Below are 17,571 nucleotides of genomic sequence, written 5' to 3' on the forward strand. Positions count from 1 at the left end.
AGTTAGTGTAGTTGAGTGTAGAGTGTGTGTGTGGGGGGGGGTCCCAGGGAGCATAAATAATCAGCCTGGAAAGATGGATGGTAAAGAGCTTTAAATGACAAACATGAGTTTTTATTTTATCTTACTGGTAATTGGGAGCCACTGACGCTTATAGAGCAAGGAAATTGAATGGTCAGACCTATGCCTCAGGAACATAGATTTAAGAACTAGAAGGAACCTTAGAAACTGTTTCTAAATTCCTTCATTATACAGTTGAGGGAACTTGGTCCTACAAAGGACCAAAGCTGTCAATGAAGCAATTATTTGGAGGACAGTGCCTGGACAGCAGTCATCTGCTAATCTTCCTAACTGACTTAAATGTGACATTGTGATTAGCAACCAAGTTTATTAGAGATGTGGATAAGAGTACTTACATAGAAGCAAATAATTAAAAGAATCAGACAGCAAAAATAAAAAGTATTTTTTGCTGGGGGAACTCTAACTCCCATCCCCATCACCCATAATTTAGTATATTAACTGAAATAAGGCCGCAACATTTTTGCCAAATAATTTTTGTTAAAATTCTATTTTTCTATTTTAGGTTTCTGCTGATTCTACATACTCAAAACCAGTTTTTGAGTTACCCTTTCCAAAACAATAAATTTCAGCGTATTATTTGATTTGGGCAGTTTTCTAAAGAAGAATATCATTATCGATCAACTCAACTAAAAAACCACATTATAAGCCCTTACTGGTTTTTATTGTTCTTCAGTTATTCAGTGTCTGACTTTTCATGTTCTATGGACCATAGCATGCATAGCATGCCAGGCCATTATCTCTCAAAGTCTATTTAAGTTCATGTCCATTGCTTCTAGGATACTATCTCTCCATCTCATTCTGCCATCCCTTTTTCCTTTTGGCTTCAATCTTTTCCAACATAAAGGTCTTTCCTAATGAGACCCATCTCCTCATTATGTGGCCAAAGTATTTAAGTTTCAGCTTTAGTATTTGAACTTCCGGTGAACAGCCTGAATTAATTTCTCTAAGTATTGGTGATTTGATTTCCTTGCTGTCCAAGGGACTCTCAAAAGTCTTCTCCAGCACCACAACTGGAAAGCACTGATTCTGTGGTGTTCAGTTTTCCGTATAGTCCAACTCTCACAGCCATACATTGCTACTCTTCACCAAAAACAGATGTAAGACTTTATAAAATATTTCAATACCTCCTTCACCTATATTTTAAAACACAAAGAGTTGGTTGTGCCATCATCTCCAACTTCCTTCATCTTATTAGTCTTTATCTAGCCAGAAAGAACATAATGTCTATTAGCTGCATGGCAGAAATCACTGAGATTGCAGCTACTTTTGTAATACACTTTGTTTCCTTACCAGGAACCAAAAAAAAACAACCCCCGACCCCCCCCAAAAACCCACCAAAACAAAACATGCAAAAATTTTTACAGAAGTCTACATGGAATTTTTTAAAATTTCCACTATAAACATTTTAAAATGTGGCACAGGAGCAAAAACAAAACAAAACAAAAAACACAAAACACAAACAATGCCCTCTCTACCTCAACACAATTGCTGAATATTAAGAAATGTGTCTACTAAAGGAAAATAATTCATAGGTTAAAAGTAATTCAGAAATTTAGAACTGAAAGGGTCCTCAGGGATCATTTAATCCAATTCCCTCATTTTATAGTTGAGGAACTGAGTCTCAGAGAGTTTTAAAGACTTTTCCAAGATGTTGACTCCAAATCAGAGCTCTTTCCCTAAGCCAGCTTACACTAGAGTGCTTATAAAATTGCAATACTCAAATGTGTAATGTAAGTTTGATAATAGGAAACTTTTTCAGAGGATGGCAGTAAATGGGGGAAAAATGGGTAAACCCAAAGAGAAATTAGGAAGAAGTTTAAAAACTAATAAGAAAAAGCATCAGCTAAGAAGGATTTGTAAAACGAGCAATTACCTAACAAGCACTATAGCTTTTTAGTAAAGAATTGAAACTCAAATATCAGGCACGACTCAAAAGAAGAGAAATATAGAAGACACCCCCAACCCACCCCTTCATGGAGGCTGGAAGTCTACAGGCATTATACATGTTTTCAGAGTTTTCCAATGTACTGATTTTGTGGTCTTGTTATCTTTTTTTTTTTCCTTTTAAAAAAATTCTTGTGTTATATGGGATGGCTCTTTGGAAGACGTAGGGGAAGTCATACTAGAGAAAACTTATGATGATGTAAAAATTAAAAGACATCAATAAAAAATTTTTATAAAGTTTTTATAAAGTTGAAAAGTTTTAAAAGTCCACTGAAGATTATTAAACTCCAGAAAGTTGTGTCTACCCCTTCCACAGTACCTTTTGGCTCCACCAGCATCTGGGGACACAATGATACAATTCCTCCATTCTGCAATATTTTCTCGAATCCATTGCAAGACTGCAGGTTCTGCATACAAGTTATCCACTGGAATATCAAAAAACCCCTGTGGTGATAGTAAAAAAGATTAATCAATTAACAGGACCCAAGATCTCTGTAGAATACCTCTTATTAAAGAAAGGCAGCATGGCATAGTGGAGGGGACAGGTCTCAAAGCCAGGAAAATCCGGAGTTCAAAATAGTGGAATGGCTGCGTGACCCTGAGCAAATCCCTTACACTCTTTTTTTTTAAAATTATTAATTTATTTTGATTTATCAACAATCACTTCCATATGCTTTTGAGTTGAAAATTTTTTGCCCCCTTCCTCCCCAAGACGGTGCACAATCTGATATAGGCTTTACATTTACATACCCATTAAACATATTTTCACATTAGTGAAGTTGTAAGTAAAAATTAAAACCAATAGGAGGAACCATCAGAAAGATGAAACAAAACTCAACAGAAGGTAAAAATAAGCGATAGCGATTCCACTTCCATAGTTCTTTCTTTGGATGTGGACGGCATTTTCCATCCCGAGGCCTCTGGAGATGTCTTAGATCCTCGTAATGCTGAGAAGGGTTCAGTTTAACAATATTAGTCATTGCTTAACGTGGCTGTTATTGTGTACAAAGTCCTCTTGGTTCTGCTCCCTTCACTCAGCATCAGATCATATAAGTCTTTCCAAGTTTTTCTGAAGTCAGCCTGTTCATCATTTCTTATAGCACAATAGTATTCCATTACATTCATATACCACAATTTGCTCAGCCATTCCCCAATTGATGGGCATCCTCTCAATTTCCAATTCTTTGCCACCACAAAAAGAGCTGCTATGAATATTTTTGTACATGTGGGTCCTTTTCCCATTTGTTTGATCTCTTTGGGATATAGCCCTAGAAGTGCTATTGCTGGATCAAAGGGTATGCACATTTTTGTAGCCCTTTGGGCATAGTTCCAAATTGTTCTCCAAAATGGTTGGATCATTTCACAACTCCACCAACAATGTATTAGTGTTCCAATTTTCCCACATCTTCTCCAACATTTATCATTTTCCTGTTTTGTCATGTTGGCCAATCTGATAGGTGTGATGTGGTACCTCAGAGTTGTTTTGATTTGCATTTCTCTAATCAATAACGATTTAGAGCATTTTTTCATATGACTATAGATGGCTTTAATTTCTTCATCTGAGAACTGTCTGTTCATATCCTTTGACCATTTATCAATTGGGGAATGGCTTGTGTTTTATAAATTTGTCTTAATTCTCTATATATTTTAGAAATGAGGCCTTTATCAGAGAGACTGGTTGTAAAAATTCTTTCCCAATTTTCTACCTTCCTTCTAATCTTAGTTGCATTGGCTTTGTTTGTGCAAAAACTTTTCAATTTAATGTAATCAAAATTATCCATTTTGCTTTTCATAATGTTCTCTATCTCCTGTTTGGTCATGAATTCTTCTGTTCTCCATAGATCTGATAGGTAAACTATTCCTTGTTCTCCCAGTTTACTTATGGTATCAGCCTTTATATCTAAGTCCTGAACCCATTTTGACTTTATTTTGGTATATGGTGTGAGATTTGGGTCTATGCCTAGTTTCTGCCATACTCTTTTCCAGTTTTCCCAGCAGTTTTTTGCAAAGAGTGGGTTCTTATCCCAGAAGCTGGGTTCTTTGGGTTTATCAAATAATAGATTACTATAGTTATTGACTACTGTGTCTTGCATATTTAACCTATTCCACTGATCCACCTCCCTATTTCTTAGCCAGTACCAAGCAGTTTTGATGATTGCTGCTTTATAATATAATTTAAGATCTGGAATTGCTAGGCTACCTTCCCCTGCATTTCTTTTCATTAGTTCCTTTGATATTCTGGACCTTTTGTTTTTCCAAATGAATCTTGTTATTATTTTTTCTAACTCTATAAAATAATTTTTTGGTAGTCTGATTGGTATGGCACTGAATAAGTAAATTAGCTTAGGTAGGATTGTCATTTTCATTATATTAGCTCGGCCTACCCATGAGCAACTGATGTTTTTCCAATTATTTAGATCTGATTTTATTTGTGTGAAAAGTGTTTTGTAATTGTGTTCATAGAGTTCCTGGGTTTGTTTCGGGAGGTAGACTCCAAAATATTTTATAATGTCTACAGTAAGTTTAAGTGGGATTTCTCTTTCTATCTCTTGCTGTTGGGCTTTGTTGGTAATATACAGAAATGCTGATGATTTATGTGGGTTTATTTTATAGCCTGCAACTTTGCTAAAGTTTTTTATTATTTCAAGTAGTTTTTTACTGATTCTCTAGGATTCTCTAAGTATATCATCATGTCATCTGCAAAGAGTGGTAGCTTTGTTTCTTCTTTGCCTATTCTAATGCCTTCAATTTATTTTTCTTCTCTTATTGCTAAAGCCAAGGTTTCCAGTACAATATTGAATAACCCTTACACTCTTAATACCCAGGCAACTCTCTGAGGCTATAAGGAGCAGCGGAGAGATCTATATTTGTGCAAGGAGCTCCTTGCACTGGTGAAATCACATTTTCAGATAAAAAGACATCAAGAATAAATCTTCCACTCAAATACTATTCTGATGCTTCATCTTCTCTTACAGGTGGCCCCAAGCTTCATGAAAATTATTTTATTGGAATAAAACATCATTTATTGATGCCTCTGGAAGGTCCCAAACAAAGTTACAAAGACTGAGTAGTCAGTCTCGTGATAAATAACATGCCTTTAAGAATGTAGACTAATCTAGAAGTTCAAAAAATCCCATCATCAAACGATTGGTGATTAATATTAGAGAGGTGTGTAGCTTCCGCTGGCAGAGGAAATACTACTACTAATAAAAATCACAAGCCTTCTGGAATTAGGTATTGAGGTATATTATACAGATGAATAGTGGTTCTAAAAGTTTCTGACTAACAAGCTATTCATATCCATCCTAAATTGATAGGGACCAAAGAATTTAACTTTTAAAATTAAAACCCCATTCTCCAAAGGAGAAAAGATTCATAAAATGTTTGAGATAAAAAGGAACTTAGATAAAAATCTTGAATTAGTATCCCATCCATTCATTTTCCTTGCATAGCAACAATTGTTTTAAAAAAAATTATCTGAACTTACAATAGCCACCTAGAGAGTACTCATGTTAGTGCCTGTAATTGCAGTTAGTGACATGTCAATGTATAGACTGTACCTGTATCTGGGAAGCGTGGAGATCCATTGTAATGATATGATCAGCCCCAGCCACTGAAAGCATATTGGCCACAAGTTTTGCAGAAATTGGAGCACGACTCTAATAAAAAAAAAAAGTATATTTTACAACAGTAAAAAGGAATCATAAATGACTCCCCTACATTTTTCAAATGTAAAGACTAAAATCAGACTAAAACACAAGGCTAGGAAAAGCAAACAAAGTATGTTATAGGAAGCCAGACATATAATATTTATATCATTATTATTATTTTTAGGCAATTGGGTTAAGTGACTTGCCCAGGGTCACAAAGCTATTAAGTGTCTGCGACCACATTTGAACTCAGGTCCTCCTGACTCCAGGGCTGGTGCCATCTAGCTGCCCCTCAGATATGTAACATTTATAAAAGGAGTATATGGTGCCATCATTCTGTTAACCAAAATTTGTACCAGTAACTTTTCCAGATGATTTATATGTTCCTTTAAATATTTTATTATGAAACCGTAAGACATTGCAGTAAAAACACAACATAACCACAAAACTTTTCTACTTAATAGTTCCCAACTTAGGTCCAATTTCTAAAGTGCATAATTGTAATATTCCTTAAGCAATTTTAACTCAATGCTAAAGAGTACAGATCATATAGGAATCACTTTAGTCTAACCTCATTGTAAAGATGAAGAAAACTATGGTGAAATGCTATCATCAGGCAGCTCATGTGCATACGGGAAAAATACTAAATAATGGCTCCTACTAGTACATCTGGCCATTCCTTCCTCCCCAGAAGGATGTAAGGGACAAGGGGCAGGATTAGAGAAGAGGCCTCTTGAAGGTGGTGGCAGTACTTTTTGGAAGACAGCAAGGCAGTTAGGGAAGGAGGGCACTAGCAAATGGAAAGGGGCTCAATGAGGAGAATCAGGTGGTGTGTGAGCTACCTTGAAATAAAGAAGGGGTTCTATGAGGCAGGTGGAAAAGGAAATATATTCAGGGCATGGGAGATGACCCATACAAAAGCACAAAAAACAGGAGTGGGAGTATGTGTGAGGAACAGAGAGTAAGCTGGTTTATCTGGACCACAGAGTTCAGGAAAGAGAAGAATGTAAAATGAATCTGAAAGGGCAGGCTGGGGACAAGATGTGAAAAGCTTGCGAAGCCAAACAGAGGAGTTTATAAACCTTTTTAGAGCCAACAGGGAGTCATCACTAGAGTTTATTACACTGAGGAGTGAGCTGTACTTAAAGAAAATCACTTTTGTGGCTATGTGGAGAATAGATTGGAGTACGGAGAGCCCAGGGCCAAGATCTGGCAACTAATCAGATATATGGGGTTCTATGAGGCAGGTGGAAGGATAACATTACAAACCAGAGAGACTAGAAGAATAGGGGGTACCCTTAACAGAAATGGGTTCAGTTTTGTAATAGTGAGATTGAAATGCCTATGAAATATCTAGTTTGATAGTGGACTAGAACTTAGGAGAGATTAGGGCTGATAGATCTGGAAGTGACTTAGATGGAGATGATAATTAAATCCATGTGAATGGTCAATAAAAGCAAGAAAGAAAAGGGCCCAAGAAAGAACCTTGGAATCTATCCACAATTTGTGGCCATTCAGGTAGGAGTAAAACCAGGAGAGCAAGATCACAAAAACCTGGAAAAGAGAATATTCTAAGAGAGTATGGTCACTGTCAAATGTAGCAAATAGGTCAAGGAGGATGAAGCCTGAGAAAGGCCATCAGAGTTGACAATTAAGAGATTATTGAACCCTGATTGCCTCACAAAAAAATAAATAAATAAAAAGAGAGAGATTATTGCTAACTTTGGAGAGAGCTGTTTTAGTTGAGTGATGATTATAAAAGGTTAAAAACAAAGTAAAGTGACCTGTGTGCATAGCTTTTCATAGGAGGCTGGATTCTGCTTGAAAAATCATCTGTGAGAAAGGTCCCATAAATACTGTAATATACAGAAGAGCAAATTATAAGAAGACAATACAGCTACCTATCCATATACAGCTGAGTAAATTGTGGTACACAAACGTAAAGGAATATTCCTTTGTCCTAAAAAAGAATGAATAAGAATTTGGAGATCCACCAGAACATAAAGAAATGGAAGTAAAGTGAATTAGGCACAATCAGGAAAATAACATATGAAATTATTACAATAGTGTAAATAGGACAACCCTCTCTCCCTCCCTTAATGCTATAATAACAACAAAAAAGATACTCCTGGAAAAGAGCAGAGAACAGAACACTGTTAGGATTTGCCTGATATGTTGGTTTTTACTGAAATACTTTCTATTTCTTTTTTAAAGAATATTCTTTGTTACAAATAAAGGTGGGTGACTGCTGTAAAAAACAAAAGACATCCAAATTGAGTAGGGGGTGACTGCTGTAAAAAACAAAAGACATCCAAATTTCTGAGTTCAAATCTGGCCTCAGACACATAACACTTACTAGCTGTGTGACCCTGGGCACTTGCCCAGGTTAAGTGCCCAGCACTTAACCCCATGCCCAGCAAAAAAAAAAAATGTGAGTAAGCAGAGTTAGAAAAGACTATTGAAGTAACTAGTTATGTGATGCTTATGAAATTGGTACTATAGATTGGTCTCATGGAAAACTGGGCTTCTTTAGTTATCTGTAATCATACAAACACAGGCTGCAGCTGTGAAGAATTCCCTCAACCTAGCTGGCAGTGCTGTGGCTCAAAGGGCAAAGGATGCGAGCAAGAAGAAATAGGATTATTTCAGGAAACTGGTTAAGTTTATTAAATTTGTATTTTGTCTGCAGTCGATACTCCATTCTTCTGATCCAACATTAGTGCAAGAGAATTTCTATATAATCACTGTTTTTCTCTTCTCTGCAAATCTAAAGGATGAGTCTGAATATTAACACTATAGAATTGATTTGCCAAAACTATATAATGGATCTGATACATGTGTTTCATAAAAGTGCTTAAAAGTAGCAGAAATTGGTATTTCTGGGTTATTTTGTGGGTCTGCACATCTAGACATTATTTGAGGAGGAGATGGGGTAGAAAGTCAAAGAACCATCTGTATTATTTTGTATTTACCTACATGTGTACTAGTTGTTAGTAACCCCCCACCCCATGTAAATTCCTTGAAGGAACTATTTTTTATAGCCCCAGCACCTGGCACAAAGCAGGTATGTAGCAGATGCTTGGTGAATCATATCTATCTATGTATCTTTTTACCTATTGGGCCATTACATTCCTCTTATACTCTGCAATCCAGACAAATTGGAAATAGTAGTGAGGGCCTGAATAAGGATGGTGAGAATAAGAAGGGAGAAGATGGAACAGGAATTCATAAGATCCTTCAGAGGTAGAATGGACAGGATGGGGCATCTGACTGGATAAAAGGGAAGAGCCAAAGACACACGAAACATGGATGAAAAGGTGAATGGTGGTGCTGTCCACAAGAGCTAGGAAGGACTAAGTTTTTGGGGTAAGACAATAAACCTAGTTGTAGGGATGTTGATTTTCAGGTACATGGGGGTGTAAGTGTTGTTAGCCTGGATCGAGCTGAAGATGTGAGCTTAGAAAAGAGGTCAGGGCTAGAGATTCAGATTTAGAGGTTACTGTCATAGAAGTGGGATCAAGCTTGCCCAGAGACAACAAAGAGGCCCATGGGCAGCCAGACCCTTAGGAAACATTAGAATTAAGAAGTCAGTAATAGGAGGAGCCAGAAAAGCAGTGGATTAGAGAGATGAGAGAACCCAGATAGTATATTATCTTTAAAGCCTGAAGAGGAGAAAATACCCAGGCAGTAGAAAGAAGTTCAAGGAAAACTGTAACCTGGGGGGGAAAAACCCATTAAGTGACTAGGAGAGATCAGTAATAAGTAATTTAAGTAGAGCAAAGATTCTTAACCTTGGGTACTTGAAGTTTTTGTTTTTTAATTTTGCTAACTGTATTTCAATAATTGGTTTCCCATATTTTAGATATTATTCTGAAAAAGGACACCCAGGTTTGACCAGAGTGCCAGAGGGGTTCATCATACAGAAACAAACACCCACCCATACCCTCTTAAGTAGATTAACAGATAGCAGAAACAAAGTCACTGGGCATATATCTAGCCACACTCACCCCTTTTCTGTGTTGTTTTACAAATGTAACTTACCTGATGGCAGGTACAGGCTTAATTTTTTGCTGGTATTTGTATTCCCAGACCAAACCACAGAGCCTGGTGTTTTAAGCAACTAGGTGCTAGTTGCTTGCTTGCTTACAAGAAGTGTAACTGTACTGGATAAAACAATGAGAACACCAAAGAGAGAAGGGATGACTGCTGAAGCAGGGTCACAGAGGAGGCAGGAAGAAATGAGACCAAGACTGCAGAGAGCAGGATTAAAGCTCAGAAGTCTTTTTTTTTATAAGGGGAGAAAGGGGGAAGCAGTTGTAACACAGATTCTGAGGAATGTAGGAAAGGAGCACAAAGAGCTCATGTCAGATGGTCACAAATCTTTCCACAAAAGTTCCAGGCCAAATCATCTGTTCTAAGTGAAAGGAAGGTGAAAAGGAGGATAAAGCTTTTGCAGCAGGTGCTGTGGGATGTGAGATTTGAAATTCATAAAGGTTGATTAGTCAGACTGCTGAGTAGCATCTAAGCCAAGTTAGTCATGCAATGACTCGGGAGTGGGTGCAGTCCACTCATGATTTTATCTATAGATGCTCAGGAGCTTCAAAGTAGGAGCTGAGAAGATGGACGGTGGGGATTATCCTGGATTCCTGAGATGGCAATGAAAGGAGGTAGTGGAGAAGTCCTTTTCAGCTCTAAATTCCTATGCACCTGAATTGGGATAGTTGTTTATGCACAATAATGGATTCTTTATTAAAATGAGACTCAGGCAAAAGATTATATAAGATTTTTAAAAACGTTTTAGGGCAAAATAGAATTTTTAACATATGTCATTTAGATCTCAAAATAAGTTGTAATACCAAAATCAAAAGAAGATTACTAATTATATTAGTCCTTTAAAAATTGATGTATGGTCTTTTCTGACAAAATACCATAAATAAGAATATATAATGAAGTTTTCAATAGCTGTCCTTCTGAAAGGACAGAATATAAGAATAATAAGATCAAATCATTAGGAGGACTAAATGATATTTAGGATGACTTCAAACAGGGTTTCTCTATTCACTATAGAATTAAGTTTAGATCACTACAGAACTAAGGTTAGAAATTACTGTTGAACAGTGCCTTATTTTTTCAAATTCCTTTAAGAATTAAATTCCTAATAAATGAAATTGTTTTGCTCACAAACAAATCAAACCTTGTTCTCAGAAATAACTTATTTACAAAATAGGAACATGAGACTGCCTCCCCCCCATCTCAATAGTTAAAAATGGGAAGTCAGCTTTAAATTCACACACAAGCACCAACTAGTAGCAAAAGATGGAAACCATGAGTAAATGGATTCATTTATGGATTCAAAATGGCAAGGACTCAGGAGCTGCATTTAACTCAAGTGTAAAAAAAATATTTCAAGATCCACAGATACAATGAAAAATAAAAAATCTGACTTCAAAGAAACTGAAGTTGAGGGAGCTATAACGACAGAAAAAATGCAAAGACTAAAAAGTAATGGTAAGTTAAGCTTAAAAAAAATAAAGCTTTTAAAAGCCTTTGTGCATTAGTTACAGTTTTAGAATCACAGATTTTAAGGGTTGAAGTGGCTTTGGAGATAATCTACTCCAAACCCTTCATTTTCACAGATGAGGAAACTGAGAAAGAGTCGAAGTGACAAGGTCACATAATTAGTTTATTAGCAAATCAGTTACATATCTTTTTCTCTTTGGGGGGAAGGGATAAGGAGAAGGGTGAGGCCAAGTTAAAGTTAGGGGTGTCTTCCTTTTAGACTAAGAGAACACTACAATCTTCCCTAAAACGCTAACTTTATAACACTGGCTCAAAATCCTTCATTGGTTCTCAACTGTAAAATACAAATACTCCTCACCCTAAACTCCAAGGTATACATGCTGTGGTTTCAGTCCTCCTCTATTCTATCCTTATTTCCAACTATTCTTCTGTTTCTGCTGAACTTATTGTTGATGGAAAATGTCTCTTGGTTTGTCCTTTATCATTCTTACATTCATGACATTCTTCAGCCAAGAATGTCTAAAGTCACTACCCATCCCTGCTAAAACAAAACTCTTGATCCCTTGAAGGCTCAAATCTTACCTCCTCTTTGGACTGCACACTTACCTGAGGAGGAAATTCTCACTCTCTCTCTTCTGAATTATATAACACTAACCCTATCACTCACTGGACAATTGTAACTAACTTCCTTTTCTGACATTTCTTGACCTGTTGTCTCATCTACTATTTCGTATGAGAGATAAATTCCGAACTAGGCTTTAAACTCTGTCAGGGTAGAGGACTTATTGTATCTCCCTGTACTTCCTACAGAATCTAGCACAATCAGGCTAAAAAAATACCTGCTGACAGAGAACACCATTTTCAGATAACTAAATGATAAGCCTCACTAAAAAACCCATGGAATTTTGAACCACAATGTCATGAAACCATAGCAAAATAAAAGGTTGTGAACATGCCCTGGAAATTCAGTACAATAGGATTTATAGCACTGACCTAGCCATGGGCTCTTTACATCATTTTATAACTGATGATGTAATAACCTTAATATTTCCCTGGTGGCATCTTGACCTTGAATTTTTCCTTCCTTTGTACAATTCCCTCATTCTAAATTTAAATTGGGATTCAAAAATAGACTTTTCCTCTTCACCAGACTTTATTTTAAAACTTACCTTTATAGAGGAAAAGTGGCCAACAAAATTAATTCTAATTAGTTCTAATCATCCAGGAGTGATAAAACTGAAAGCATTCAAACACAAAACTCAAAGAAAAAAGTCTAAGATTCAAAGTATAATTAGAGCCAATAAACATTAAGCCTTACCAAAAAAAAAAAAGGATGTGAAGGAAAATTATTTTGAAATTCATCTAAATAATGGTAGGATTTCTGATCTTAATTTTTAATTATATACCATGCTACCTTGCTGAAAAAATGCATATTTGGCTAATGAGTTCTTTTAAAATATGCCATCTTGACTAATGTGAAAATATGTTTAATAGGAATCTATATGTAGAGCCAATTATATCAGATTGCATGCTGTCTTGGGGAAGAAGGAGGGGAGGGAAGGGAAGAAAATTTAAAACTCAAATGCTTACGGAAGTGAATGTTGAAAACTAAAAATAAATTACATGCCATATCCATAGATTTGTTCTTTATACTTTACACATTAAAACAACAACAACAAAACAGATAAGTAGCTATTCTATGATAAAAAAAATTTCTTAAATGACAGCAATCACTAAATACACACAAAACAACATTGTTTTAGACTATTTGAGTTAGAGAGTTCAAGATAGTGTACGTGGCTAAATAAGCTTCCCAACAACCAAATCATGATAAACACACTGCTTTTACATGGTTTAAAACTTGCTATTCATGGGATTCTTTATGTGAGTTATATGGAATAGCTGCTTTCAAGACACCCCAAACAGTGAAAATACAGAACTAAGGTCTGGCCCATACCCAGAGACCTCAGAAGGCATCTCCTGGACTAATTGTGATGAGTGAAAGGGAAGTTCATGCTATGTTATAGACATTCTAGAACTACTTCTGGTCAGTTCATCACATGAGGAAGAGAATGCTTATGGGCTATAGAGGCATTCAAAAGCCACCTGCCAGATCTCAGCTGCTTTTTGACTCACAGAAGTCTTGGGAGAGCTGACTGACAGTGCCTGGTGAAGGGAATGGGGCCTATGACCCTGAGTCCAAAAGGCCCAGGTAACTCCTTAGGAGCTTATCGTTCAGATCTGAAGCCAGCAGAGTTATTGATGTCCCCAGGTCAGGAAAGGAGAGGACCCTGCCTCAACTCCTGATCATTTCTGGCTCAGGTTTGAAGAATCAATGCCTCTACGAACAAGGAATAAACTGTGGAATAGGCCTTCAGGCCCAGCGGTGATAGCTAAGACAGGCTCTTTTAGCAGTCATACCACACCTGCACAGAAACCGATACTACAAAGGAACTGAGGTCGTTTTGAACCTATTCCACTGCATCACTAGGGGGAGCAAGGGAGAGCATGCCCTGAGGGGTTGAGCTGGGAGTAGGAGCAAGGAGGGAGAGTATTCTATGTCTTTGAAGTATTTTTTTTTAAAGGTAATGATACTAAGTGGCTAAGGGGAACTAAGCTGCTAGTCACTGGCAGCAGCCAGCTAACAAATGGGAACCCTGTTAGTGGAGACTCAAGCTGATAGTACAGATAAAAGCTTTGCTGGAGTAACCTCCCCCCAAGAAACGTCCCCTTAGGGGAGATGCAGCAAGCCTGGTTCTGGGAAGAGAGGACCAGAGCTTCCAAGTTACACAGTCAATGACAGGAAGGGAAGGGATAGTCTGCATGAGGACATGGAAGGCAACAGATACAGACACAGAAGACAGTAGATATCAGAAACTATACTGGAAATCTACGTTTTGGGTTAACTGGATAAAAACCGAGATGAAATTTAGCAGAGATAAATGTAAGATACTGAATTTGGATTTAACAAAACTACATCAAAGGAGACATAAATCACTCCATGTTCATGGTCAGAGAGTGTGTGGAAGGAACACTGAATTCAGTACCTTCTAAGAGGGAGGGATCTGGGCAAACTTGTTGTTCACGGGAGGATGAGTTGGAGGAAGGTCTCGAAACAATGTCATTAGGAGTATTATAAAGATCTGAGGATTGGGGCAGCTAGGTGGCGAAATGGATAGAGCTCTGGCTTTGGAATCAGGAGGACCTGAGCTCAAATCCGACCTTAGATACTTGATACATTCCAGCTGTGTGACCCTGGTCAAGTCATTTAACCCTAACTGCCCCACCAAAAAGCAAAAAGATCTGACGATGTTTAGCCCAGAGAAGAAAAGGCATATGGTACCATGTTTATAATTATTTTCATATATTTAAAAGATTAACATGTGGATGAGGGAGCAGATCCAGTGTTATTTTGAAGGAAAAAGCTAGAACCAATGGGTGGAAGCTACAGGGACATATGCACTAGGATACCTTGAAAAATGAGCTTCCTGTTAATTTGTTGTTCAGTCATTTTTAAGTCTCCTTTTAGCAAAAAGGTAAGGGGATTTTTATAAAATGCTACTAAAATTCACTTTTAAAGGAGTACAAATAAATGGCCTATGTCTTTTCTCTTTCTAAAAATATTAATGTAATCTAACATTCAATGACAGCATGATGCAAAGACAAATCTGAAAAAGGCCAGAAGAAATCAGAAATAGTTCATCTGTTCTAATAGCTACAAAAGTTTTCAATGGTTAGATTTGATGAAATGTGTGCAAGAGAAAATTTGAACTGGTGTTTGGAATGTACCACATCTCTCACTTACCTTGTCTTTTTTATCTTGTCGGGCATATGGAAAACATGGGATCACTGCAGTTACCCTGGATGATGATGCAATTTTACAAGCATTGATCATAATGAGAAGTTCCATCAAGTTATCATTAATTTCTCCACAGCCACTCTGGATGATGTAGACATCTTCTCCTCTCACACTTTCACCAATTTCTACACTAAAAAGAAAGATCAATGTTATTTTATTCATAAAAATTTTTGAGATTAAGGATTCATCAAACGGTCACATTATTCATAAAAATTTGAGATTAAGGATAAATGAATCACACGTGGTTTCAGAATAACCAACCAAAAACTTAGATCCCTATAAATATGATCTTTCTCCTAGTCCTAGAGTTAATATTGCTGTTTGTTTACATTCAATAAATTTACTAGGGAAGGATGGATCAGTACACATGGATCAGGCACAAGTGTGGAAGTTAGGAAGACCTGGGTTCAAATTCTGCTTCAGGCACATTGGTTATGTGACTCTGGGTAAATCACTTAACCACTCTGAATGCTAATTATTATTAAGTGCCTACTATACATTAATATATTGTATTAAGCATGGGGATACAAAGAAAAGCAAAAGAACTCAGTACAATGTAAAAATGGAAAGTGGAGCCACTGGTACCCAGCTGAGCTGTTCATAGGAACAAATGAGATAAGGTAGGTAAAGCTCTTGACAGAACTTAAATAAAGCACTATAATAAACATGTAGTACTTATACTGTCTAGAAAAGGATACCTACTTAAGCAGAATAATTAACCATTGAAACAGAGCAGAATGGCAAGGAAAAAAAAGAAAAAGAAGTTCCTAATTAAGAACTGATAGAGGCATTTTTTCCAGTCATATCTTTGCAGTTGTAAGGAGACGTCAATACCCAGGCAACTTTAAGGTGCTAAAATACTAAAATGCCTTAGTCACTAACTAAGAAAGAAGCAACTTAAGGCATCACCTTAGTTAAAGACTTGATAACTACAGAAATGAGTAACATGGGTGCAGATACAATAATGAGCGCGTACAGTAATTTGTTCATCAAGCAATAATGTCCACAAAGAAAAGAAAAAAACTTACCTACAGATTCCTTTCATATACACCATCTATGCGTTTACTTTTGTACCATAATGTTCCAGAGTTAACAACATAAAGAGTCAAGCTGTAGAGCCACTCCAATGACAGACAGTCCAGTTGAGATACAGGCAGTCTTCTTGCTCCCTGTCTTTGCCTTTACCTCTGATAATAACAATGGTACATTTGTATTGTAGCACTCTGCAGTTTATAAAGTGCTTTCACAACCACTGTGTCATTAGATCTTTGTGAAAACTTCATCAAGTAGGCAGGTTGAGTATTATTAGTACTCCTTGTGGTGGTGTTTTTTTTCTTTTCTTTTCTTTTTTTTTACAAATAAGGAAACTGAGGCTTAAAAATTAAGTAAATTGCATAAGATGTCCATACCAGTAAGCACAACTAAAACCAGGCCATCTGACTTCTGATACAAGGCTAGCTCTGACCTAGCACTTTAATATGCTGTTGGTTGCACACAAATTGGATGATATGGTTTCTTGTTACTATGACAAAAAAAATGAAGTACTCATGAAGAAAAGTGTCATTTAACAAGCATTTTATCAGGCATCTGATGTGTGCCAGCTTTCCTAGACATAGGGGCTACAGGTAAAGTCGTCGTTCAGTGTGTCCAACTTTTCATGAGCCCGTGGTCTATTTTTTCCATTGAGTTTTTTTGGCAAAAATACTTCCATTTCCTTCTCCAGTGCACCGCTTCTTTTTTTTTTTTTGGTGAGGGGAGAGGGGTGTACGTCAAAGATAAATAGTAGACAATTAATATTTGTTTGATTAAATAAGAGACCAATCATAAAGAGAAAAAGAAATGGAAATTAATTTAAAGTATTACAAGTTAACACCTTAATCAAACAGGTCATTCATTCATACATTCATTACCTTCCCCACTTCCCTATCTCTGATTTCATTAGCTAGGGAATTCTTGGTGAGGAAAGTCCTACCAATGCAGATAGACATGCCAGGGCTGACTTATATACAGCTTTAGAGAGTTACGTGGGGCATTGAGATTAATTAAATTACTTGCACAGGGTCACAGAGAAGGTTGATGTTTGAAGCCCAGGTCTTCCTGAGTCTGAAGCTGACTTATATTTGTGGGTTTTTCCCCAGACATAAATCAAGTGTACAAAAAAGATAACTTATTGTTTTAGGATACCATTTGTTCAAAAAACATTTATAAAGCCTCATATGTGCAAAGCACTGTGCTAGGTGCTTAGCAAAGATAAAGAAAATTAGGAGATGGTCCCCACAAAGTTCCTTAAAACTTTGAACATACTCTGAGCTTTTATTTAATTCAAATGAAATTACTCATTTTTTAAAAAATGTATTTACACATATTGAGGATTTTGCAATTAGTAGTGTACTAAAGGAGAGACCTATCGACTACTTGGTACACCATGAAGCAAAAATAAGCTAGAAACAGTATGGGTGTATTTCTGCTTAACGCACCATATTTTTGCATCTGAAGAGCTAATTTCAATTCCTCTTAGAA

The 17,571-nt window shown here is 36.7% G+C and overlaps 1 protein-coding gene across 1 annotated transcript in view; it reads right to left on the reverse strand.

The window, feature by feature from the left end:
* PRPS2 (phosphoribosyl pyrophosphate synthetase 2) overlaps window positions 1–17,571 on the reverse strand; it is a 36,844-nt gene that overhangs the window by 8,784 nt on the left and 10,489 nt on the right. Inside the window, exons 2-4 of the mRNA XM_021007440.2 lie at window positions 14,998–15,181; window positions 5,583–5,681; window positions 2,342–2,466 (exon numbers count right to left, since the gene is read on the reverse strand). Coding sequence (XP_020863099.1) covers window positions 2,342–2,466; window positions 5,583–5,681; window positions 14,998–15,181 — 408 coding nt within the window. The remainder of the gene's footprint in view (window positions 1–2,341; window positions 2,467–5,582; window positions 5,682–14,997; window positions 15,182–17,571) is intronic.

Source organism: Phascolarctos cinereus, unplaced genomic scaffold (genome assembly GCF_003287225.1).
Source record: "Phascolarctos cinereus isolate Bilbo 61053 unplaced genomic scaffold, phaCin_HiC Scaffold_726;HRSCAF=1367, whole genome shotgun sequence".
NCBI classification, from domain to species: Eukaryota; Metazoa; Chordata; class Mammalia; order Diprotodontia; family Phascolarctidae; genus Phascolarctos; species Phascolarctos cinereus.